This window comes from Carassius auratus, chromosome 7, assembly GCF_003368295.1.
Source record: "Carassius auratus strain Wakin chromosome 7, ASM336829v1, whole genome shotgun sequence".
Taxonomy (NCBI): Eukaryota; Metazoa; Chordata; class Actinopteri; order Cypriniformes; family Cyprinidae; genus Carassius; species Carassius auratus.
The window spans coordinates 10,458,543-10,483,578 of NC_039249.1; the positions used below are offsets into that span (position 1 = coordinate 10,458,543).

At 37.9% G+C, this 25,036-nt stretch overlaps 1 protein-coding gene across 1 annotated transcript; it reads left to right on the forward strand.

Moving 5' to 3' along the window:
• The first annotated feature begins 761 nt into the window (after positions 1–761).
• LOC113105861 (ras and Rab interactor 3-like) lies at positions 762–23,951 on the forward strand. The gene is made up of 11 exons (XM_026267215.1): positions 762–1,071; positions 12,930–13,046; positions 13,393–13,495; positions 13,830–13,902; positions 13,996–14,087; positions 14,742–15,112; positions 16,743–17,247; positions 20,334–20,639; positions 21,623–21,754; positions 22,395–22,561; positions 23,624–23,951. The coding sequence occupies exons 2-11, from the start codon at positions 12,930–12,932 to the stop codon at positions 23,939–23,941; spliced, it is 2,184 nt and encodes a 727-aa protein (XP_026123000.1). The 5' UTR covers positions 762–1,071; the 3' UTR covers positions 23,942–23,951.
• Positions 23,952–25,036: the final 1,085 nt, after the last annotated feature.

Genomic DNA, 25,036 nt, shown 5'->3' on the forward strand with positions numbered 1-25,036 from the left:
AATAATAATAAATATTAGATTAATAGGCTAAATAAATAATGCATACAACAGTATAGTAGGTAACAATGTAACTTCGTAGAAACAAAACATACTAATAATATTTTGCACAATTATAATACGCCTTTTAAAAATTTGATCATTACACATGAAAATCTAAAGCTTAAACGAATACTGTCTGCATTAAAAAACCATACCTAAACCACCAATTCAGAAAAAAACCGAGTAAGAGAGCTTTTAATTAGCCTACCTTACATTTGGGAACAATGGATGTCAAAATGTCGACAAGCATATGATATCGTGTTCCTGCTGAGGACTAAGTGAGGTCGTGAATTAAACGCCTATTCATTTTTAAAAACCACTTTATATTGTTAAAACATGACTTAGTCATCTCAAGTCTAAGTTTCTCACATCTGACCTGTCTATCATCTAACGGTCGTTTTCTTTCGCGCGCTTTGCCCCTCTCTCTCTCTCTCTCTCTCTCCTCTAGCGACATCCAGCGGATATGACGTGAAACGCAGGCGCTGTCATGTAGGCTGTCTTCCACTCTTTCTGTCTCATTTATGAGCTAGCTATAAGTGACATATTTCAGTGTTTGCATATTCGTTTCTTTTTTTTACATGCAACTCAGCTAATTTTATTGTAGCCGACTATTCGACAACCGCGACAAAGAATGACTTAAACGACTTAAATTATTTTTACTCTATTTGATTTTACATCTTGGTACGAAATATTCGTGCGTTATCGTATTATTTTTACTTGGCTGAGGTGTATTATTCTTGTTGTTTTTCTGTACCTGCGCACGCAGTGACACGAGAGTTTGTGTCGCGTGGGTAAAGTTGCGCGCGGAGCTCCAGTGCTCGTGAATCACGATGTGATGAACACGGAGGATCGTTTAATGATATCAAACTCATCATATCACATGAACAAGGATCATCTCATCAGATCAAACACATCCTCACAAGCCCCGGTGCCGCCGAACGGATCAAACGATGCTCAACCGAAAGCTGAATTCACCAACCTGATGATGATGATGATGATGGACGAAGAGGTGAAGAACTATTAACGGAGAAGGTAAAGTTATTCACGCGTCTAGAGTCTTTTTCAATCAACATTTGACACTAATTAAAAATAATTAGCATTATTGTGGCTTCTATCATGGTGATACCATGTTTTTTTTATGATAAAATGTTTTATGGCATTATTTGAAGCGTCTGTAATCTTATATCTGGTATTCTTTGGAGTACCAAATTGGTCATAATTTAATCCCATGGTATCACCACAGTACTTTCAGGACAGGTAGGTGAATGGATAAAAGAACTGACAAAAAGTACCAATACCAGGCTTTTTTCGTTTGGATGTGAACAAGAGATATCCTTTGAATTACTGTAGTACTGTATATGGTCATCATTCAGTACCATGCTATTACAATCCGAAACCATCAGTGTCACATGATACACTACTGTATTTTTAGGAATAGCTGAATATTGCTAAGAAATGCCAAGCAGAAGTACTTATGTGCACATGTACCATGGTAATATCATGTTATACTTTGAAGCAACCTGAGGTACCATATCAATACCATGGTACCATGCAGTATCATGGTATTATACATTACTGTACCGATGCATTTGTCACCACAGTAATCTCAAGAGATGCAGGACAGGTAGGTGAATGGATAAAAGGATTAACAAAAAGTACTTAAGTATTACCATGCAGCTTGTTTGGATGCGCACCATGATATTCCTTGAATTACTATAGTACTGTACATAATATAGCCATCATTGAGTACTATGGTATTACTGTCAGGTACCATCAGTTTGACATGGTTCTGTCACCTAAAAGTATTACCATGCGTTTTTGGCACATGCACCATAGTAATACTATGTTATCTTTTAATGCAACTTGGGGTACCACATAAATACCATGGTATTTAAGGTAAGATATTTTCCATGTGAAGCCAGGATATAATTACATCAAACACAGTGAATCACAAGATAGAGTGAATTTTGAAAGTTATAAAGAGGATATTTAATGCAGACTGTCAGAATATAGCTATTAAGTATAATGAGTGATTATAGTCTGTGTTTTGGATTGATAGTCAGTTTTGATTTTCTACAGTGAATCTGGGTGGTCCGTCTGCTTCTTTTTTATTTATTGTTATTTTTTTTATAGACGATCTCTACAATGATTCAGGTTTCTTGTTAAATGAAGAGTTTGGATGAGAGCACTCTCTAAAATGTCTTATTCTTTTGGTTTGGAAAACATCTTTTTTTTTTTTTTTAGCATGTACAGTAAAGGTTTGTTGCCTGGTGGTAGTTAGACAGAAAACCACCGCGGCTCTGAGCATCTTTGGCTGCGGGGGTGGCAGTGTGAAAAGTGTGGTGGTGAGCCTCCTGGGAGAAACACACACACACACACACACACACATAAGCAGTCTGTTCACACTCGCAGTGGCTTTGTTCGCAGCACATTGACTGATGGATGAAACTCTTGTTTTTCCAGTGCTATAATGATCAGTCTATTAGAATGATGTCATTTGTGCTGTCATGTCATAATCACTCATTGTTGACACTGTATATATATTTATATATAGATATATATATCCTGTTTTGTCACTGATATGCATGCATAACACCCTCACCATTATTAGTTTTGAAAGAAGTCAAACCCATTTGCCTTTCTTTCCCTTTTTTCATTAAAATGCAATTTCCTACTCACATGACAAATTAGCAAGCACAGACAGTAGCGCATGCCGCTTACCATGCCTGGATTTATAGGGAATGCATTTGATTTAAAGGAATAGTTCATCCAGAAATGGGAAATTGCTGAAAATCTTTATTCACCCCTACATTATCCAAGATGTAGATGAGTTTTTTTCTCCATCGAAAACATATTTGGAGAAATGTAGCATTGCGTCACTTGCTCATCAATGGATGCTCTGCAGTGAATGGGTGCCGTCAGAATGAGAGTCCAAACAGCTGATAAAAACATCACAATAATCCACACACCACTCCAGTCCATCAGGTAATGCCTTCTGAAGTGATGATGCATGTTTGTAAGAAACAAAGATGTTATAAAGGTGTTTTAACTTCAAACTGTCGCTTTTGGCTAAAATATGAGTCCATAATCCATAATAACACTTCCTCCAGTGAAAATCCATCCACATATTTGGTAAGAAAAGTTTTCGTTTGTAAACGGTGCTTAATCACTGCATATTTCTCTCCCGATTCAGACATTTTTCACTGGAGGAAAAAACTATGATTGAGGATTGTTTTAGCAACAGTTTAAAGTCAAAACGTCTTAATGGTGGATTTGTTTCTTATATACACATTGCTTTTCACTTGACATGACATGAACATGAGTGGTGTGGATTATTGTGATGTTTTTATCAGCTGTTTGGACTCTCATTCTGACGGCACCCATTCACTTCAGAGCATCCATTGATGAGCAAGTGACGCAATGCTACATTTCTCCGAATCTGATGAAGAAACATATGATAAAGTGCATAAAAATGAAAGAAAATAAGACTGTTTGGTAAATGGAAATATTTTCAGTGAGTACTGGCTGAAGTTTTGGATGTGTGTGGTGTTCAGACGTGGCGAGAGCACCTGTGGCAGAACGATCACACGTCTGAATGAGCTCACAGTCACCAGCTCCCTGCTTTAGGACATTATAAACGGTGTTTCTGCATGTGGAGAGCCCTTCAGCAGCCAGCCGTGTGTGCTTACATGAGTCATTCCCTCCATCACACCACAGCAGAGCTTTCCATCGCTGTGAGCTCCTCATCTTTACTCTAGTGATGCTTTATTTGATTACATGATTGTTTTGGAGAGAGAGAACAGGTTTAAAACTATAATAAAGGCATTTTAGGAAGTGTTTGTTTTTTTCTGAAATGGCGTTAAGAGTAATCAGCATTCAAAATGTGAGGGGTGTAATTTTGTAAGTTGTATGGAAGCATAGTTTGTTTTTCCTCTAAATTAAAAAGTTACTTGTGCTTTTCTTTCTTTCTTTCTTTTTTTATTATGTTTATAGTTTGTATTATATGTTGTTATTATTATTATTATTAGTTATTATTTTTCTATTTATTTAGATAGCATTGCAGTACAATATTATGAAAGTATGTTATCTTGTTTATTACAAAGATAAATAAAAATAAAATACAATAAATATAACAAATTAATATATATATGTTTTTTTATTAACTGATACTAATTAAATGTAATTGTGTTAAATATTAATTTTAAAACAACAACTATTATTATTATCATAATTAATTAATCATTTATGTATACGTTTAACAAGATTTTAAAATATTGTGAAATTACATGATATCATACATGATATTAAATATAAATAAATGTTTAGTATAATATAACAAAATAAATAAATATTTGTATTATATTTATTTCGTTTTATATTATTATTATTATACATATCTTTTTTTACAAATATATTATAGATATTTTCTATTTGTAACTTTAAAAGGTATTTCATGCCTTTTAGTGCCAAGAAATGTGTAAATAAATGTACTTTATTCATTTTTTTTTCACCATATTCAACTATACTTAACCAGTACAAATATTTTACTGTAGGATTTATTTGTTGTTGATTTTTTTTCATTAACTTTACTAAAACATTTCAAGGAGCTGCAAAGTTATTGCTCAGAGCTTGTATGTTTTGAGACTGAACTGAATTTAAGTTCATGTTTGAGTTCACGTTGTTCTCTCTGATGTGTAATTGTATAATGTGGTCTTGATAGGGTTGATATTTCCTCTGAATCTCTGTGAGACACACAGACTGAAGTCTTTTTCTCTTGAGAAAACACGTGATACTCAATATTCTCCAATGGCTGGGTCTTCGTCATAATCAGGGTCATTTTAATAGCCCTTCATCTGTGTGTCATGTTTGTTTCCGTGCGAGTGAATGTTAACTCCGTTTCTCTTCTCTCACTTCCGTCATCTGTTTTAATAAAGGCTAGCTTTATATTCGGGCTCATCAGTGGGCAGCTGGCATTAGGACCCCTGATTTCACACATCCCACCTCATCTTATCCGTCACTTTAGGCCTGTTTTAGACACAAGCTCAATCCGCTTCGGCTGCGCTGTGTCATCATTCATCAGCCGCTTAAATAGAGTATGACAGCATCGCTGCGCTAATAATGACAGTCACATTCAGACACATTTCACTCAGATGACATGAGAACATGGACAGATTTTAACGCTTAATAGTAGTCACTAACAACTGAATCAAATTGGATGAGATGAGTTTAACTGAGTTAAGATGAGGTGAGATGAATTATATTGAAGGGATAGTTCACCAAACAACTTTGGACCCATTTGACTTTCATTGTATTGAAAAGAAACAAACTTTTTTTTTCAAAATATTCAACAAACATTTCTATTAGAAGGAATGAAGTCAAATGTATTTGGGACAACATGAAGGTGAGTAAATAATGACAGTTTTATTTTTAGGGGGTGAACTATCCCTTTAAATTATTGAGTTTAAGTTCATTTAAAGTTGCGGAGATGAATTCAGTGAACATGTAATTGAGCTGACTGAAGTAAAATGAAGTGAATTCAGATTAAATTAATCAACTATTTCCTTTTTAATCAGAAAACATTTCAACTTAAAAACTTAAGTTCAGTTGCTCTCTTAATTTTTTTTTAAAGGGATACTCCATCCCAAAATGAAAATTTAGTCATTAATTACTTACCCCCATGTCGTTCCAAGCCCATTAAAGTTTCGTTCGTCTTCATAACACAATTTAAGATATTTTGGATGAAAACCGGGAGGTTTGAGACTGTCCCATAGACTGCCAAATAACTTACACTGTCAAGGTCCAGAAAAGTATGAAAGATGTTGTCAGAATAGTCCATCTACCATCAGTATCGAAACGCAATGAAGCCACGAGTATACTCTTTGTATGAGAAGTAAACAAAATTAATGACTTTATTCAACAATTTTACTTCTCTGTGTCTCTCCACATCACCGTAGCACCATTTTGGAGAATATGAGCTGAAAGCAGGCAGTGTACGCACAGAAGAGGATACGCTGCCTGTGTTCAGCTCATATTCTCCCACAGAGGACAGTCATTAATTTTGTTTTCTTTTCGTACAAAAAGTATTTTTGTTGCTTCATAATGTTACGGTTGAACTACTGATAGCAGATGACAGTGTAAGTTATTTGCCAGTCTATGGGACAGTCTCAAGCCTTCCGGTTCTCATCCAAAATATCTTCGATTGTGTTCCGATGATGAACGAAGATTTTACGGGTTGGGGGTAAGTGATTAATGACAACATTTTCGTTTTGGGGTTGAGTATGCTTAAGTACACTTAAATTTAAACTTAAATTATACCAGGCTGACTTCAGATTAAATGAACTGTAATTCTAGCAGTAGCATGAGTCTTTTATATATTTATTTGTGTAAAATCTAATTTAACTGTAAAGTGTATTTTTCCTATATGCATTGTTTAAAAGCCTGCAGAAAGTCACACACACCTATAAAATTATTAATTATATATGTATATGTGACCCTGGAGTTTGAAGTCTCTGGGGTATATGTGTAGCAATAGCCAAAAAACATTGCATGGATCAAAATTATCGATTTTTTTTTTTATGCCAAAACTCATTAGGATATTAGGTAAAGATCATGTTCCATGAAGATTTATATTATAACTTTATTTTTGATTAGTAATTTGCATTGCTAAGAATTCATCTGGACAACTTCAAAGGTGATTTTCTCATTATTTAGATTTTAATTGCACCCTCAGATTCCAGAATTTCAAATAGTTGTATCTCAGCCAAATATTTTCTGATCCTAATAAACCATACATCAATTGAAAGTTTATTTATTCAGCTTTTGGATGATTTATAAATCTCAATTTGGAAAAATTGACACTCAAGTCTGGTTTTGTGTTATATATATATATATATATATATATATATATATATATATATATATATATATATAATATGTGTGTAAGATTAACCAACATAATATGTATAACATGTAAGACATATCATAATAAACTTAATATTAGCAGTGCTATAAGTGTATGAGATTGTGGAGTGATTCAGTCTGACATCTGTGCTCTGCATGCTCCACATTTTCTTCTCAAAATCTTCCCCTCCACCATCATAGGTGGCTGGATCTCATCTGAGACGTTCTCCGTTTGAGCTCCTTTATTCTGACATCTGCTGCTGCTCATTTTCCAGCTGAAGATGCAGCGCTCTCCTCCTCTGCTTCCTGTCTCTCTCCCTCCATCTCTCCTCACTTCCTCCAGTCGCTCTTTCTCTCCTTTCTGTCCCTGGAGATGTTTCTCAACAGGCTTTTGCTGCGACTCGTGTTTGGTCTCCCACACGCTTCTGCTTCATGAAACCACCTCTCTGAGTGTCTCCAAGTCCTCGTCCTCTCTTTCTCTCCATCTCTGTGCTCGTTACTGGAAATGTTGTGAGCTGTCTGACAGACTGTCCTCATGTCACTGAAGTTCAGTTTTTCATCTCGGCAGAGCAGCCGAAATGACCACCTGCTCCACGGCTCGCTCGTTTCATGTTTTTTTCCCCAGTGGCCTTGGATACTTAATTTGAGGAATGCATTAATTTCATTGGTTTCCAAAAACTCAATCTGAGCTGTTCTCAGAATTTATCATTTTGCTGTAACTCTCAAATCTCATTTACAGTCAAACTACTTTAAAGTGAAGTTTCAAGATGTAGATGAGTTTGTTTCTTCATCAGATTTGGAGAAACTTAGCATTACATGCTCACCAACAGTGAATGGGTGCCGTCAGAATGAGAGTCCAAACAGCTGATAAAAACATCACAATAATCCACACCACTCCAGTCCATCAATAAATGTCTTGAGAAGACAAAAGCTACATGTTTGCAAGAAACAAATCCATCATTAAAGAGTTTTTACATTTAAACCATTACTTCTGGACAAAATACGTGTCTACAATCCATAATTAACGCTTTCTCCAGTGGAAAAAGTCCATCCACTGTTGTCCTCTCACATATTAGTTTAGAACAGTTTTGGACTGGTTTTTCTTGTAAACAATGTTTGATTTGTGCAGATTTCTCTCTCGATCCAGACAAGACCATTAACTGGAGTAAAAAATATTAATGTGGATAGCTAAAAGTAAAAGTTTTAATTTTCTTAAAAACTAGATTCCCAAGGCATTAACTGATGGACTGGGGTGGTGTGGATTACTGTGATGTTTTTAATCAGCTGTTTGGACTCTCATTCTGACGGCACCCATTCACTGCAGAGCCTCCATTGGTGAGAAAGTGATGCAATGTTAAATTTCTCTGAAATCTGAGAAACATTTTAGCAAACTTTCAAAACTAAGTTTACTCGAAATATTATAAACTCTCTATTTAATATCTTTCCTAAGAACCCCGGTAATCTCACATGCATTCGCCGTAGATATCTCAACAATGTCTCAGATGGTGAGCAATAAAAACCCTCTGCGTATTTAAAAGACAGTGATTCTTAAATCTGCCTTTTTATGTGCTCATTTAAAACTAGCTTGATTCGTAATTATAATCTTCCTGAACTCAGACTCAAAAATAGCATCAAGAAAAAAAAAAAGGTTCTTGAAGTGGAGAAAGCGACTCGCTGCTGAAATCGAACTCACCTCCCTCTTCTCCTGTTCGTTCTCTGCATCTCTTCCCGTGTTTCTCCCCGTGTGATGCTTAATTGCATAACTCTGTGTGTAGGCTGCTCGGGGCTTTATGTAAGGAGGCCTACGCTGCAATCGGACATCATCTGTCTCTCTTCAGTTGTTATCTGGTTAGGGTTTGCGGTTTGGAGGTTACTGACCCATCAGCTTTATGTGCTTATGGCACTCGTTCTCAGGTTCTCTTGCAGTGGGTTAGTGCTTGCGTTTGTGGGTGGTAAAGTCATGATGTGATGTTTATGTAATAAACCCTCTACATAAACCTCAGATGGGTGTTAGAGGTCTACAACGTACACATGGAATAAACAAAGCAGGACTGAGATATAATAGCTGGCATTGTGCTGCTGAATGGATCGTCTGGTATATTTTGGAGACCATTCACACCATTGAACCGTTTTCTTCACAATTTCCAGTCAAGGCTGCGTTTAGCCAGAGGAGAATGTGATTTATTGAAGGTGCTTAAAGGATCTTCACAGCGATGCCATAGAATAACCATTCAGTCAAAAATCCTTTAAAGAACCATCTCTTTCTTATCTTATAAGAACCTTCTTTCACCACAAATAACTTTTTGTGAAACAGAAAGGTTCTTCAGATGTTAAACATTCTTTATGGAACCATTTAGACAGAATATACTGTATGCATAATATAGCATCGCTGTGAAGAACCTGTATTTTAAGAGTGTATTTTATTTTTTTATTAATTAATTAAATTTTTATTATTTATTAATTTTTTTTTTTTTTATGTGAATCATAAGTAGCACCATAGAGAACAAAATATTGTATATGTCAAAATTATCAGTTCTTTCTTTTTTGCCAAAAATTATTAGGATATTAAGTAAAGACCACGTTCCATGAAGATATTTTGTTAATCTACTACCGTAAATATATCAAAACGTATTTTTTGATTGGTGATATGCATTGCTAAGAACTTCTTCTGAACAACTTTAAAGATGATTTTCTCAATATTTAGATTTTTTGTTCCCTCAGATTCCAGATTTACAAATAGTTATTTATATATATCGGCCAATATTTATTCAGCTTTCAGCTCAGATGATGTATAAACTTATACTACTACTATTTACTATAGACTATGGAACAATTCTATATAAAACATAGTGGATTTAACATAAAAAATTAATGCATGTTTTTAATGTAACCTTCTCCCTTTAAATGCTCTGGTCCATTCACTAATAATGTATGCTGTTTTAGTGGCCTTAACTACTATGCATTTAGAAAGAGAAATTAGTAATCTAATGACAATGTTAAAGATGTAATTCGTAGCTAGTAACTGATTGAGTAACTTACTCAACACTGATTATAAATATAATATGCTGGTCACATTTTACAGTACAGTCCCTTTGACGAGACTATATTTTAAGAGTGTATTTGATTTTTTTTTTATTAATTAATTAAATGTATTTTTTATTTTTATTTTTGTGAGAAGAAAAAACTGGAAGCTGGATGGAAATGTCAAGGTTTATGACTCACTCGGTTTTTATGATAGAAAACTCTTCTGCTCACCAAAGCTGCATTCATTTGATCAAAAATACCATAAAAACAGTTCAATGTTATTAGAATTTTAAAAGCTGTTTACTATTTGAATATATTGTAGAATGTAATTTATTCCTGTGATCAAATCTGTATTTTCAGCATCATTCCTCTAGTCTTCCTTCAGGATCCTTCAGAAATCAGTCTAATAAACTGATTTGCTGCTCAAGAAACATTTCTGATTATTAATGTTGAAAACAGTTGCTTCATAATGTAGAAACAGTGATGCATTTTTTCATTTTATTGATTTTTGGCTCAAAAGAGACATAATTTGTTAGTAATCTAATTTTTTTATTAATCTTATAAAATTGAATTAATCCTTCCTGAATATTGGCTTGCTACACACTATTTCCCTGTTTAATACCGTAAATCTGCCTTGACACAATCTGCATTGTAAAAAGCAATATATGACTAATGGTAACTTGACTTGAAGTGTTTATATATATTTAAGTGTATGTAATCATTAGACTAAATATTAATAAATATTTGACTGTAAAAAAAAAATAATAATCTTGGCACAAACAACAAGCATTTGGACTGCAAATTATGATGCAGTGATATTTTCTTGGCCGTCAGATGTTTTTTTTTCCTTTTTTGCCAGAACATTGTAATAGAGCTCAATTAAAGCACAAATCCAGTTTTGAAAGATAAAGGGTACGCATGTTAATTAATTAATTAATTTACTGTGATACTATCAGTCTTCTATTCAAGCTGATATGCTGATTTGATGTGCTAATTAATTCCTGACAGTTTTAGGCACAAAACGCACCATTTTCTGAGAATGACCGATAAAGAAAACCAACACACTGAATTTGTTAATGTACTGTAACGCTATCAAACTCTGTGTGTTTGTGTGCTTAGCACACCTCTCTGTATTGAGACGCTTGATGCACAAATGCAATTACATGCACATTTCTGCTTTTGGAAGCTGTAAAGCCAATGTATGTATATTGTGCTTGTGCCATTTACAGAAGCAGATCATATTACTAAACCTAAACCTCACAGTTTCAGCACTGTTGCATGGTTACTTTTATGTCATCGCTCGCCTTTCTTCATTCCGAAGCGAATAAAACACCAACGGCAGCTGAATCTACCTGTCGGATAGTGTTTGAGGAAGGGACGTGGGCTTCAAAAACGATATAAAAATATCACAACGAGCCCTGATTGTGCAGGAGAGCTCTCTGACACCGCTGGGAAAGGGCAAGAGGAGCAGGAATTAAAAAACATCCTCTCTACTCTCTCCTGTTTAAAGCGCAGTCTGTCTTGTGCGCGAGCAAGCGTGTTTCGGGTGAGTAGGTGTCTGTGGATGAGTGGGACTGCCTGGTAGGACGTGTAGGCATCTGTTGCCATGACAACCATCTGCTGTTATGCATAAGCTTCCTCTCGGGCCGCCCACACAGTGTCATCGCAACGATATTTAGAGAGAGAGCGAGCGTTTGAAGCGGTGACGGCTGCACGGCTCACTGTCTGCGTGTTTCATGTAGGCCCAGACAGAACCTGCAGAGTTTTTCCACAGTTCCTCTGCGGGTAAAAAGTGTTCAACTGTGCAGAGAGAACTGCTGAGCATATCTGCATTAGTGTTATAAACAGCGTTGGGTGTAAAGCCTGTGTTATAGTCTCCGCATCCTCTATGGTAGGCGTGACTTAACAATCATCATCAGAGAGTGTGCGAGGAGGCTCTGAGCGGACGACTGCGTGGCTCCCATTTTTTGTTGTTCAAAAGCACCATTGCACATGTGCAGGCTGTGTGAAGAAGTTCATTGCTACTCGAACTTGTACAATCAAACTGATGTTTCAAAGTCACACCACCTTGCTACTGGGGTTCCTCAAGGCTCAGTACTTGGACCACTTCTCTTCTCCATCTACATGACATCATTATTTTGTGCTCTGCAAGTGAACGACGCCTTGTGGTGCCATCCCAAAGAAGTTCAAAATCACTCTCACAGACCTTTTCCTGGACTGTGTCCAGCTGGTGGAGTGACCTCCCAATCTCAATTCATACAGCTGAGTCTTTACTCATTTTCAAGAAACATCTAAAGACTCATCTTTTTCGCCTGCACTTAACCAACTAATACTAGCACTTTTCCTTTTCTTGTCTTTTCATTTATAAAAAAAAAAAAAAAAAAAACCTGGCTATGCGTTCTATACTAGACTAACTGAGATTTGTCATGGGACTTGTATACTGTTGTTGTTCTCTTGTTGACCTGACTGCTTCTGTTGCTCTCATTTGTAAGTCGCTTTGGATAAAAGCGTCTGCTAAATGATTAAATGTAAATGTTATACTACTACTATTTACTAAGACTATGGAACAATTCTATATAAAACATAGTGGATTTAACATAAAAAAATTAATGCATGTTTTTAATGTAACCTTCTCCCATTAAATGCTCTGGTCCATTCACTAATAATGTATGCAGTTTTAGTGGCCTTAACTACTATGCACTTAGAAAGAGACATTAGTAATCTAATGACAATGTTAAAGATGTAATGATATTGGCATGCACTAATAACGAACATAATGAAATAATAATGAACTAATAATGAACAACTGTTCATTGATAACAGTACATTAATAATTTAAAATTAATTTAAAATATACATTTTAAACTGTTCATGTTAACTACACAAATAGAGCCATTATATAACATTATATTTGACTTTCTGTGAAGTTATTGCATGTTTGTTGACCCCTGTCCCATGTGTTATAGATGGACTCGAGGAGTTTGAGTGTTTTGGATCGTCTTCTCCTCACACACTCCATATGGTTGCAGCTGTCAATCAACCCAGACTCCGCCCACCAGATCCTGCAACGAGAGATAGTTGGGGTGAGGGAATGCCAACAGCCTCTTGCAATCAAATCATCATGTTTTCTTCACAACCTAAAGTCATAATTACAGTAATCATGCAGTGATGCACCTCAGTATTACCTTTGACTGCATAACAATGTCCAGTATGGTGGGTGTAATCTGCAACAAATCAACTAATTACACTGAACTACAGACAGCCTGCTGCATTACCTTCATATACAGTCATTTTATTTTAAGGTTTATCACCCACCCCTGTTCCATTAAATATCAACTTTGTAGTTATATAAAGTATAATTATTTAACATATGTACAACATCATCTAATGAGAGGTAATGAATGCTGTATATCCCTTCTTCATCCACAGACGTTTCTGGTGTGTAAGTGTAGTGCGTCCCACAGGAAGGTTTTGTGTGTGCGGCTGCAGGAGGGAGGAGTGTCACAGTATCCCATCCGTGAGGAAGACTCCAGTGAGTTCAACATGTCACAGCTTTTAAACTAAGCTAATGGTATTTTCCATCCCCTAAACCTAACAAACAATCCTTTGGTCCCATATACTGTTTATTTGTTGTTGTATTGTGCTGTGGAGCTTCTATTATTTTAAAGCTAATTAAAATCCTAAACAACTGGTATTTTAACTTGCAATGTAAGCTATTATTTTGTCTATGCATGACTACCTGACATGCATTTTATTTTATTTTCACCAATAAGACAAGCATGCACAGTTTCACTATCCCAAAAAAAGGTTTATGCCTGGTAGCAATTTCTATGTCAAATTTTTGCATCTTCTTTCACACTGTTTAGCATTTTCTCTTGAAAGTTCTGCCCTGAGCTTCCCTGATCTCTGCAGACTAGTGGCATTTTACACTATTAGCAGGTAACACACATCAAACATGATAGGACAATGATTAGTGTAAATTAAACAAGTGTTTTATATATAATCTCTGCTCTTTATGTATGTGTTCAACAGAGATGTATTGCCTTTCCCACTTGAGCTCCCAGATGCAATTATACAGGCAACAACACACACCCAGCTGGAAAGCATTTCACATTTGGGTTTAGGTAAGAATGCATGTGTATCACGACCATTTCCACCCCTCTTTCTGACCTTTAAAACTAAACTAGCTATTTTTTCTGATGGAACTTTAATGCTTATATGTAAACACCAACTAAGCATCCTTAACACCCTCTTGCAACCAGCTGCAGCAATTTTCTGTGCTTATGCCCACCTGCGGGTGTGCAGTTTTGTCCTCTATAGTTTTTAATTTTCCCATCCATGCTTCAATAACAGCCTCTTTGCAAAGTTAGTGTTTCCTTTTGACACTGTCACAAAATCTGTTGAAATGTACATCTGAAAAAGTGCTGAAATGTACTGCTCAAACTCAGGGATAATTATTTTGTACTGAGAGCAAGAGTGACTCAACAACATTTGGCAAACTTTCCCAACAACGTACCCATACTTTTAATTACCAATGGACAAATACCACATGCCTAAGCAATTCCAACAAGCATGCCAAATAGCATCCTTATTATCATACCAAAACAGGGCAGGTCACGTTTCACAAAACAGATATAGTAAAAGGATCTCATGATATGTTTTCATGATACATTAAAATGCTTTAGTTTCAATAGATACTAGAATATGGCACAAATGCTCTGAAATACTATCTTTTCTTTCTCATTTCCATTCTTTGCAAACTTCCATGGATTTTTCAGAGTTCTGGAGCTCTCAGACATCTCCTGGCCTTCCTAACGGCCCCCCTCCACCCTCAGTGCCACACCGGACATTCAGATTGATCAGCCCATGTTTTGTAAACCCCCTATTCCTTCAGCCTCCCCAACCCAGCAGATCTGCCTCACACAAACGCCACCGCTTTAAACGCAGCCTCAGGGTCCGTGTGTCCAATGAAACCTCCCTCAGCTTGTCGGGTGGAGAATCGGACCTAACCCAAGGGGAGACACATGGACAGAATTCCAACCAGGGTGGCCCGAGACGAACGGGAGGATTAAGTGTGCTCAGGAGGACCCCGGCACTTACTCCCACTTCACAAGAGGAAGATGAGCAGATGTTGGGATATATACCACCTGTAAGTTTATGTACCTTTGGCTGACTGAAACTTCTTGGTCTTGGGACAACGTTAAGGGTTACTGTGGCTCAAGGGTGTGATTCGGACATGGTTGTCCAACCCTTTGTCTTGTAGGTCCATTTTATAGTTTCGTTCCAATACACAAGTATAGTTTCTAGTGTTTCTCAAACCTGTCCTCGGTGCCCCCAGCCACTGAATATTTGTATGTATCCCTCATTTAACACACCCGATTCAGCTCAACAGCTCATTAGTAGAGTCTGCAAGTCTTGGTTGTGACCTTTGGGGAGACATATGAAATGTACAGTGGCTGGGGTGCCCAGGACAGGTTGGAGAAGCACTGCTCTTGAAGACCTTGATTAGCTGGATAGGGTGTCTAATTAGAGCTCGAGCTAATCTCTCCTTAAGCCTAAAGAACACTGCACGATTTATGCAATCCTATAAGATCACTGCATGTCACACTGTGTGATAATATATGGTATCTAATATGGTTCCTGTGGCTCAGTGGTAGAACATTGCGTTAGCAACACAAAAGGTTGTGGGTTCAATTCCCAGGGAGCACACATACTGGTAAAAAAAATGTGCAGCCTGAATGCACTGTATGTCGCTTTGGATAAAAACATCTGGTAAATTTGGCTACAAGTGTGTAGACTATATGATGATTACAATTATTAACTTGTACAATAAGATGCACGTTTCTATGGAAGAAGAAATGTCATCAGCATGCACTAGTGGTAAACAAAAAGAGCATGATAAATCACACTTAAGCAGTTGTATTTTTATGTGTGCTGAAAAAAAAGTGGAAGTGGCAAAAGAGGAAGGAATAAGATCTTGTTTTATGTTTTATCGCCATGTCACATTGATTTAATGTCACATTTGTATTGGCTGGTCAGTAAACGTGGATCATACCAGCAAACACACTGTGTCTTTGGTCGCAAGACCATGAAAATGGCGTCTTTGAACCTCTCTCACTTGAGTGAGCTAATCAAGGTCTTCCGAAACTTTTGGGCAGGTGTGTTGGAGCTAAACTCTGCAGGAAAATTGCCATCTAACAGCAGCAAAATTCTGATCAACTCTCATTTCACTCTCATATTAGAGATAGTTAATCATTAATAATTGCATATGGAAAGGGTTTAGAGGGTCTTTGTTTTACAGTAACATTGTTTTCGGACCAAAAAAGTGCAACACAGCAGCACATCCTACTTGGCTAAATCTTTGGATTTCAGTCATGGTCCCGAGGACACACTGCTCTCTTTTATCTGACGCACGCCTTTAAGTTTATGGAGCTCCTTTCAAACCAGCTGATGATCTTAAATAGGTGTGTTAAATGAGAGTGATGGGTCCCCAGGACAAGGACTGAAAACCACTGGATTAAATCACAGTCCCCATGCAACTGTGCAGTAGTTAGCGCGGGTGGAAAGAGGTTTGCACAAATATAACCATTACTGCTTAACTGCCTCCTACAAACAATATAATGATATTCCACATACTGTGCCTACACTGCACTTGTGGTTCTGGAAGGTCATGATCGTGATGTGTGTATGAAACTGTTTCCCTAGTGTCAATTTCTAAAAATAACGTTTTCTTTTTTTTTTTTTACCTTACCCCCCCTCCACATTGCGTGGTTCTCTAGAGTAATTCCTTACCCCAGCAAGGCAACACTGACCTCAACAAAGATACTGAAGATGGTGAGGTGTGTCTGGCTTTGGAAAGGACTCGAGCTCCTTCCCTTGCTGAATTGGACAGCAATAGTTCCTTCAGCAGTCTGGAGGAGGAGGAAGCCCAGGCGGACCTTGCCCACCAATGGCCACCTGCCGCACGTGGTACCCGTTTTCCCTCAGCAAACCCCACATCGACTCTGCGCCGCATGACCGCCGCCTTTGTTTGCGTGTTCGCTCCTGAGCGCAGAGTTGCCAGATTGGTGGATGAACTCTCATGTGACAAGCGCTCCACATTTGGGTCGCTGGTGCAGGACTTTTTAGAGAAGCAGAGGCAGGAGATGGAGGCCTCAAAGCATAGTTCTGCTGTGGAGCTGCTTCAGGGGATGAGAAGATTTCTGTCCCAAGCCAAAAGTCTCCTTCTGGAAGCAGGAGAAATAGAACCTCCAATTGAGACACTGGTGCCTGAGAATGAGAAAGGTAAGGAGGCATCACTTGAGATTTAATCAGTGACCCAGTTTTGATGCATTACTTCCTGTATCTCAAACAGCAGAGCAGATGCTAACAATGCCAAGGATAGGAGTTAAATTTCCAGTGAACTTTACCAGCTGGTAAGAGGTGCGCAAGTAAACCTCACTCCCCTGATTTCAGAAGGTGCACTACAACTGACGCATGCTAGCATCCTTGTTAACATTGGGTTAGGGTTAGTGCCTCCCATGCCAGCAACCTGAGTTTGAGTCACGCTCAGAGAGAGGCGGTTAGGACCGGAGTGGTTACATTGGTGCCGTGACCTGGATAAGGTGTAGGGGGTCAGTATAAAGCTATAGACTGTGGCCTTTAACATCCTTGTTAGCATGCCCGCCTCCCATATTGGCGACCTGAGTTCAAGTCATGGTGACCTAGGTTTGAGTCCTGGTCAGAGTAAGGTGGTTAGGACCGGAGGGGTTACATTGGTGCAGTGTCCCGGATAAAATTTAGGGGGTCAGTGTAAAGAAGGCTATAGACTGCAGTCTTTAACGTTCTTGTTAGTGTGGCCACCTCCCATATTGGTGACCTGGGTTCGAGTTCTGGTGACCTAGGTTTTATTCCTGCTCAGAGTAAGGTGGTTAGGACCGGAGGGGTTACATTGGTGCCGTGACCCGGATGGGATAGAGGTTTAAGGGAATGAATGTAAAAACCGTTATAGGCTGCGGTCTTTAACATTCTTGTTTGTGTGCCCGCCTGCCATAATGGCGACCTGGGATTGAGTCCTCCTTGGAGCGGGGTGGTTAGGGCTGAAGGGGTTCACATTTGCATGCAATATAAGTCAAACCTCCTAGTTTTGGTTACCAGACCAGCAACCACTAGAATCTAGCAACTCCCTCGAGGACTACTTTACTGTAGAGCAGGGGTGGGAAACGTCGATCCTGGAGGGCCTGTTTCCCTGCAGAGTTTAGTTCCAACCTGTTTACCTGTACCTTGATTAGCTTGTTCAGGTGTGTTTGATTAAGGTTGGAGCTAAACTCTGAAGGGACACAAGCCCTCCAGGATCAACGTTCCCCACCCCTTCTGTAGAGTTTACCTCCAACCTTTATCAAACTCTTCTAGTAATTCTAGTAAACTTTCTAGTAATTCTGAAGATGTTTATTAGATTGTTCAGGTGTGCTTGATTGGGGTTGGAGCTAAACTCTGCAGGAAAGTAGACCTTGAGGGCCAGAGTTGAGAACCCCTGCACTAGGCTATACCACCCCCAATTCTTACCAGTCATATAGAATAGAATATTAATGAAAGTAGACCTGTTTTCTTTTAATTAAATAAAATGTGACTAAGTTGGTGGGACATTGCTAGAAAGTTGCCTGGATGTTCTGAGCAGTTTGTAGATGGGTCATCCTTATGAAAGTCTTGTCTTTAAATATGTCCCTGTTTTAATATCGTTTTGATGTCTTTAAATGAGTATTTGCTCACGTTAATGTCTGTCTGGTGGAAACTGAAGGTCTGATTGTTCATGAAAGTAAACTATCAACAAGAAGCATGATTCATCATTCAAGTTCTGTTCACAGCACAAATGGTGCAGTTAAGTTAATTTTAATGAAGGTAGGTTTAATACACCTAGGATGCACTAGGAGTTTGTTCAGATAATTAACTCTAAGCATGAGCAATATTAATTGTGATGCTTGACTTGGCAAACACCACTAAGGCTTTTACAGGAAGTAAATGACTCAACGCTATGGATTGCATCATGGAATCCAATCAGTAGGTTTTAAAAACTCTAAAACCACTGGAGTGGATAAAAGATGTGATTGGTTTCCTAGAATCCTTTGAAATAATTGATCTCTGGGAAATAGCATTCATATTTGAATTTCAATGTTTTATGTAGCTTTTATCTGCACAGCTTTAACAGTTTTGGTGTGAGATGATGACTGCTGTTCTATGATGCACAAATTGTATATATTTCCAAAAATGTTCTTTGCAGAGTTTCTGTAGGAAAATGTGTTACCGTTAATGCAGCATTTAACTTCTGGCAGCACAGCAGAGCTTAAGACACAAGTTTAAGTTACTGTAGCTCTATTTTTATACTGCAGAACAATTACATCAGTCAAATAAGAACATCCAATACTTTATAAGCCTGCATAGCTGGGATTATGAGCTGATTATGAGATATCTCCCCCAAATCAAAGCAAGAAATCTAAAAGCTGGCCACATCCCTGGAGATGGATGCTGTTTCAGATGTTGGTGGAGGCATTCGCATTTTCCACTTTGCATTTATCATTAGCACATAGCACATTCCCACGCATACTTCAGGAAGCGTGTGGAGAGAGAGAGAAGATATAGAAGGAGGGATGGGGAGGAGATTTTGCTCAGTGCACGGATTTTCTTGTTTGCTATAATGTGTCTGGCTCTTTCTTCTGCTGTACAAACATTAATTTGCTATTGAACAGAGCTTATTTATTTTCGTCAAGCTGCTCAGTGGCTGTGTGCCTTTGTGTTCACTACCAAAGACATAACCATGTTTATATAGAGCTACAGGAGAAAACGTGCACGTTTCAAATAGCTTTAGCCAAACATGAGTAGGCCATTATGCAATCTGTGCCATATCTTCTAATTTTCTGCCAAATCAGTGTAAAACGTAAGCATTCATTTTGGTTGATCCAAGCATTATTAAATTAGAAATGAATGTATGAAGAAGTATTCTGGGTTCAATAATAGATCTGTAATGCTCTGTTGGCAGCATTGACAGAAAAATGTGCATGCATAGTAATGCATTTACAGTGTTAGTCTACAGGCCAAGGCCTTGCACCACAATACACATTGAGATGCAGATTATTTATAAAGTATAGCGACAACGTTGTGTGAAATTCATTTAAAATCATTAACATTGTCTATTAAAAGTTCCATTCTATATTTCAGTCCTTGACAAGGCCATACAAAGCCAGCAAATAATGTAACTGGCACACAAAGAGACTGTTATCATTCAGAAATATCCACACACAGTATTTCACAGGGACAATTTTACTTTACAGCTTTAAATAACACCATGTGCTTTACCAACAATAAAAGATGCATATTTCCTGTTATGTGACCCACAGATCTTGCCCTGGAAAAGGCTCTGTTTGGCTGCGTGTTGAAGCCGTTGAAGGTTCAGCTGCAGCAGACGCTCGTTTCCCTCCACACTAAGGACGGCTCCTTACAGAAGATCACAGACAGCTTGCTGGCCTACCAGGAGGGCGCACTGGAGCGCCTGGCTGTACGAGTCGGCGTCCTGGACGTTCGCGGCATGGACAGAGCGAAGGCAAAGCTCACACTGATGCAGCGCAGCCATTCGCCCATTGACAAGGTGCTGCTTCTGCTGCAGGTGTGCAAGAGTGTGTACAAAGCCATGGGAACTCAACCTGGTGAGCAAAGATTTAGATACTGGTTTGTCATCTTTAGGGCAACTTTCGCTGTTTCACTGTTGATTTAAAGGGGTCATGAACTGCCTCTTGTTTTTTATTTTTTACTGTTTTCTGAGGTCCACTTATAATGTTATCAAGAATTGGCTATTTCCCCCCTCATCAGAATGCTCTGTTTGAATAGGCATGGCAGATTCCCTGACACGCCCACTGCTGTGATTGGCTAACAGTTATGTATGATTGACAGCCACATCCTACACAGATGGACGCTTCAGTGATTTAGGTTAAAAATGCATTAAGTGATAATTTCAAACGATCTGTTTAACAGACAAGCAATAGTGATCACGTAATAAAAGAGTTGTTACAATTGTGTTGATACATTACTGTCTGATCCATATAGTTGCACAACATCGTCTTTTAGTTCACATCTTTCTGAAAATCCTGCATCGAATTGTGCCTTGTTTGTAAACGAATCCGTGGTAATATTAAGAGAACAAAGGACGTGATGTGGTCTTGATCTTCATTTAAAATAAAGTTCATTACTTGTTTCCTAACGCTGGGATCAGAAGGAAGGCAATGCACAGTTTTTCCACAGCTAAGCACTGCTCAGCATCTTTTTGTCTTTAGTGCGTCTTTATTAGTTTGGTTTCTGCATAGTCCTGCATTTGACTCTCTTGTTATTCACACTACATGTGAGAATCGGTGGGCGGGGCTAAACAGGCAGTGATGTAGAAGCAGGCATTGATCTTCTTCTGCGGAGGCGGAGCTTATCCACACTATTACATCATAACGTTGTACATTCCACAAGCAAAGTGTCATTTTTTCAAACTGCCTTCAATATAAGCTGTTTTTAGACTAACAAGAAAGTTTTCTGAAACATACAGGATGTTTTTATAGTACAGTGACATCTTTCTTATATGTCAAGAGATCAATGGAACTTGGTTTCTTAGTTCATGACCCCTTTAAGACGTATTTCTTCTTTGCAGATCAGGACGTGGGGTCTGAGGACTTCCTACCAGCGCTGTCCTACGTGTTAGTTCAATGTAATATCCCACAACTGCTGCTGGAGACAGAGTACATGATGGAGCTGCTTGAGCCGTCATGGCTGACAGGAGAAGGTAAAGGAGAAATAAACACAAACAGACTGTCTAAAATCCACGTTTGTTAGACTCAGTTCTAACCGATCCATTGAGCAGACAAGCACTTTTATGCTACTGTGTAAGATCATTTGTTAGATAACAGGTACTGCATGCATCCTTCACAGAATCCCGGACCGCGAGGAACAGAATCAAAGGGATATACAAAGGCAATTATAAATATAAAAATTTACATTAATTACAGGAAAATGTAAATCAAAATGGTTTCATTTAAAAATGAATCAGCTCTAAAGATCGTGAAACTCGTGATTTTTTACAATAAAACACAGACCTTTCAAGACAGACCTACCTTGAGCTCCGAGCTGCGAGTGGGTGTGATTTCCACATCATTTATCATTTATCTCCATCAACTTCAGTAACCGTACTCCCAGTGAAGAACTACACTACCTGAACACAGCAACGGCAATCACAAGTTGCTGTTACCATGGAAACCCAGCAGACTTCCATAAAGTCTTATGAATTATGTAATCCGGTTGATCTACCTACGCTTTAAAACTAGTTATGTATTCTCTTTATGAATTCAGATTTTCTTCGATTTAGAAGTGTTCATTGTTCATGACCCTGAACTGAGGAGTTTTAATGTTTTTTTGTTTGATTGTAGGTGGATATTATTTGACGAGTGTGTATGCCAGCCTATGTCTGATCCAGAGCAAGCCTGGGGCCACGCCCACCTGCAGTATAACCAATGAGGCTCAAGAGTACTTGAGGGAGTGGAGCAGGAGGCGGGGCCAAGAAGCCAAGACCCAGAAAGACAATCAGCTGAAACAGGTTGAAACCATAGTCTACATATATATATTTTTATGTATATATATATTATTCCTCTTTTACATTTTATATTTAATAATATACTGCTGTGGATTTGTCTTCCGTGTAGTCAAAAGTAATTTTTAAAGGGATGGTAGGTCCAAATCAACTGACTTGTAATAATATTTTATAATACAAGTGGTCGAGATTTGAAGAGGATCAAAAAAGTTCATCAAACACGTTTTGGTTTTAGGTTTTAGGACAACTTTGATTAAACATTTAATAGTGTGAACAGTTAAGTAATGCACACTGAAACTGTATTAACACTATAAACAGTTGGTTGTTTATATATTTATTTACTAGTTTAATAGTTCATGCAAAAATGGAAATATGCTGAAAAGGGATGCGCCTCCAGGCCAACCAAGACATAAATGAGTTTGTTTCCTCATCAGATTTGGAGAAATGTAGCATCATTTGCTCACGATTGCATGCTCTGCAGTGAATGGGTGCCGTCAGAATGAGAGTACAAACAGCTGATAAAAACATCACAAGTAATCAACACCACTCCAGTCCATCAGTTAATGACTTGTGAAGTGAAAGATGTGTGTTTGTAAGAAACAAAGTGATCATTAAGGCATTTTTAACTTTAAACCATTTGTTTCAGCTAAAATATTTGTCAATAATATTGATTTCTCCAGTGCTCTGAATAAGGAGAGAAATATGCACAAATCAGGTACCATTTACAACATAATCATAACAAATAACGCTGATGGATTTTGAAGTAAGAGGACTTTTGAAATGGATAATGCATTATTATAGAATATGGGCTTGTATATTAGCTGTTAAACATCTTAATGATCAATTTCTTTCTTATAAACATGCATAACTGATGGACTTGAGAGGTGTGGGTTACTTGTGGATTATTGTGATGTTTTTATCAGCTGTTTGGACTCTCATTCTGACGGCACCCATTCACCGCAGAGCACCCATTGCTACATTTCTCATCATTTTCAGTTTGGGAACTATTCCTTTAAATCAGCTATGTGTGTTTTGTGTTTGTTTCTGTTGTTTCCTGCCGGAGTGCAGAGGTTTGTGCGAGTGTTGTTCCAGGACGACTGTCGTAGTGGAGTGCGAACGCTCCTCTGGAAGGCAGGGGAAAATGTGGAGGCTTTATCCCAAACCTGCGCCGGTCTGTTCGGCGTGACGGAGCCGCAGCACTACTGTCTGTTCTGGAGGAGTGAAGGGGAAATGCGTCCTCTACCGGCCCATATTCAGCCACATCAGCTGGGCATGCACGAGGCAGTGTCGCTGTCTTACCTCCGCTCCGATCACGACTTCAGCAAGATGCGCAGACTGACCAGAGGAGGCGCCGTAGATCTGGGCGAGTCGGTGTGCGAGGAGTGAAGAGACGCAGGTGCACAAATGTGACTTTTACATTTATATTTGTTGTCACGTCGGTGGCAAGAGGATTATGGATGTCATAAAGTATTTGAATGCTGTACATGTGTTCAGTTCTATGGATGATGGTGATTATTTTTGTGTGTTTGGGTGTGTCGCGTGTAATCAGAAAGCACAATAGCATTTCAAATGGATACTTGGTAATAATGCAAAAAGCAATATCTGCCAAACCATCACTTATCGATTGGCTTGCAGAGGTGTGCATTGCAGAGTAATACCAAAGTGTTGATTATACACACACACAAAAATCTAAATAAAAATGAGTAATGTTTAAACAGTATATGTGCACATCTGAGTAATGGCACTGTGTCTGCACTGGACGCATGTAGCATGCTGCATTGAATCACTGGAGCTGTTTACACTGGACTGCACTTTCACTTCATTTTTTGTATTCATCTGAAATACAAAAACGTATTTACTAATATCATACGTGTTAATTGATAGATATTCGGTTTTTTAATTCTACATCGGTGCCCATAAGATTACATAAAATCTGGAATTTTTTTATTGATTTAATTTTGGCCTAAGATTATACCCTTTAAAAAAAAGCACAAAAAAATCAATTTTAGATTTTTATTTGAAGCTCTGTTGTAGCTCGAGATCTCGAATGCATCAACTTCACTGAAATGCTCATTAATTTATTTTTAAGTTTTAGCAAATTAGAGAAATAGGCAAATAGGATTATTTCATATGTAACGTCCATTACATAAATACATTTGTATACCAGTTTATTTCGTTAAAATATGTAGTTGTATTTTTACCATTCGAAAAGGTAAAGGTATTTTAATGTTTTATCTCTTCTGCTCACCAAGGCTGCATTTATGTTTTAAAAAATACAGTAAAAACAGTAATATTTCTGAAATATTATTATAATTTTAAATAACTATTTTCTATGTGAATATATATTCAAGTATAATTTATTCCTGTGATCAAAGCTGTATTTCCAGCATCATTACTGCGGTCTTCAGTGTCACATGATCTTCAGAAATCAATGTAATATGATAATTCACTGCTCAAGAAACATTTCTTAATTTTGCTCTT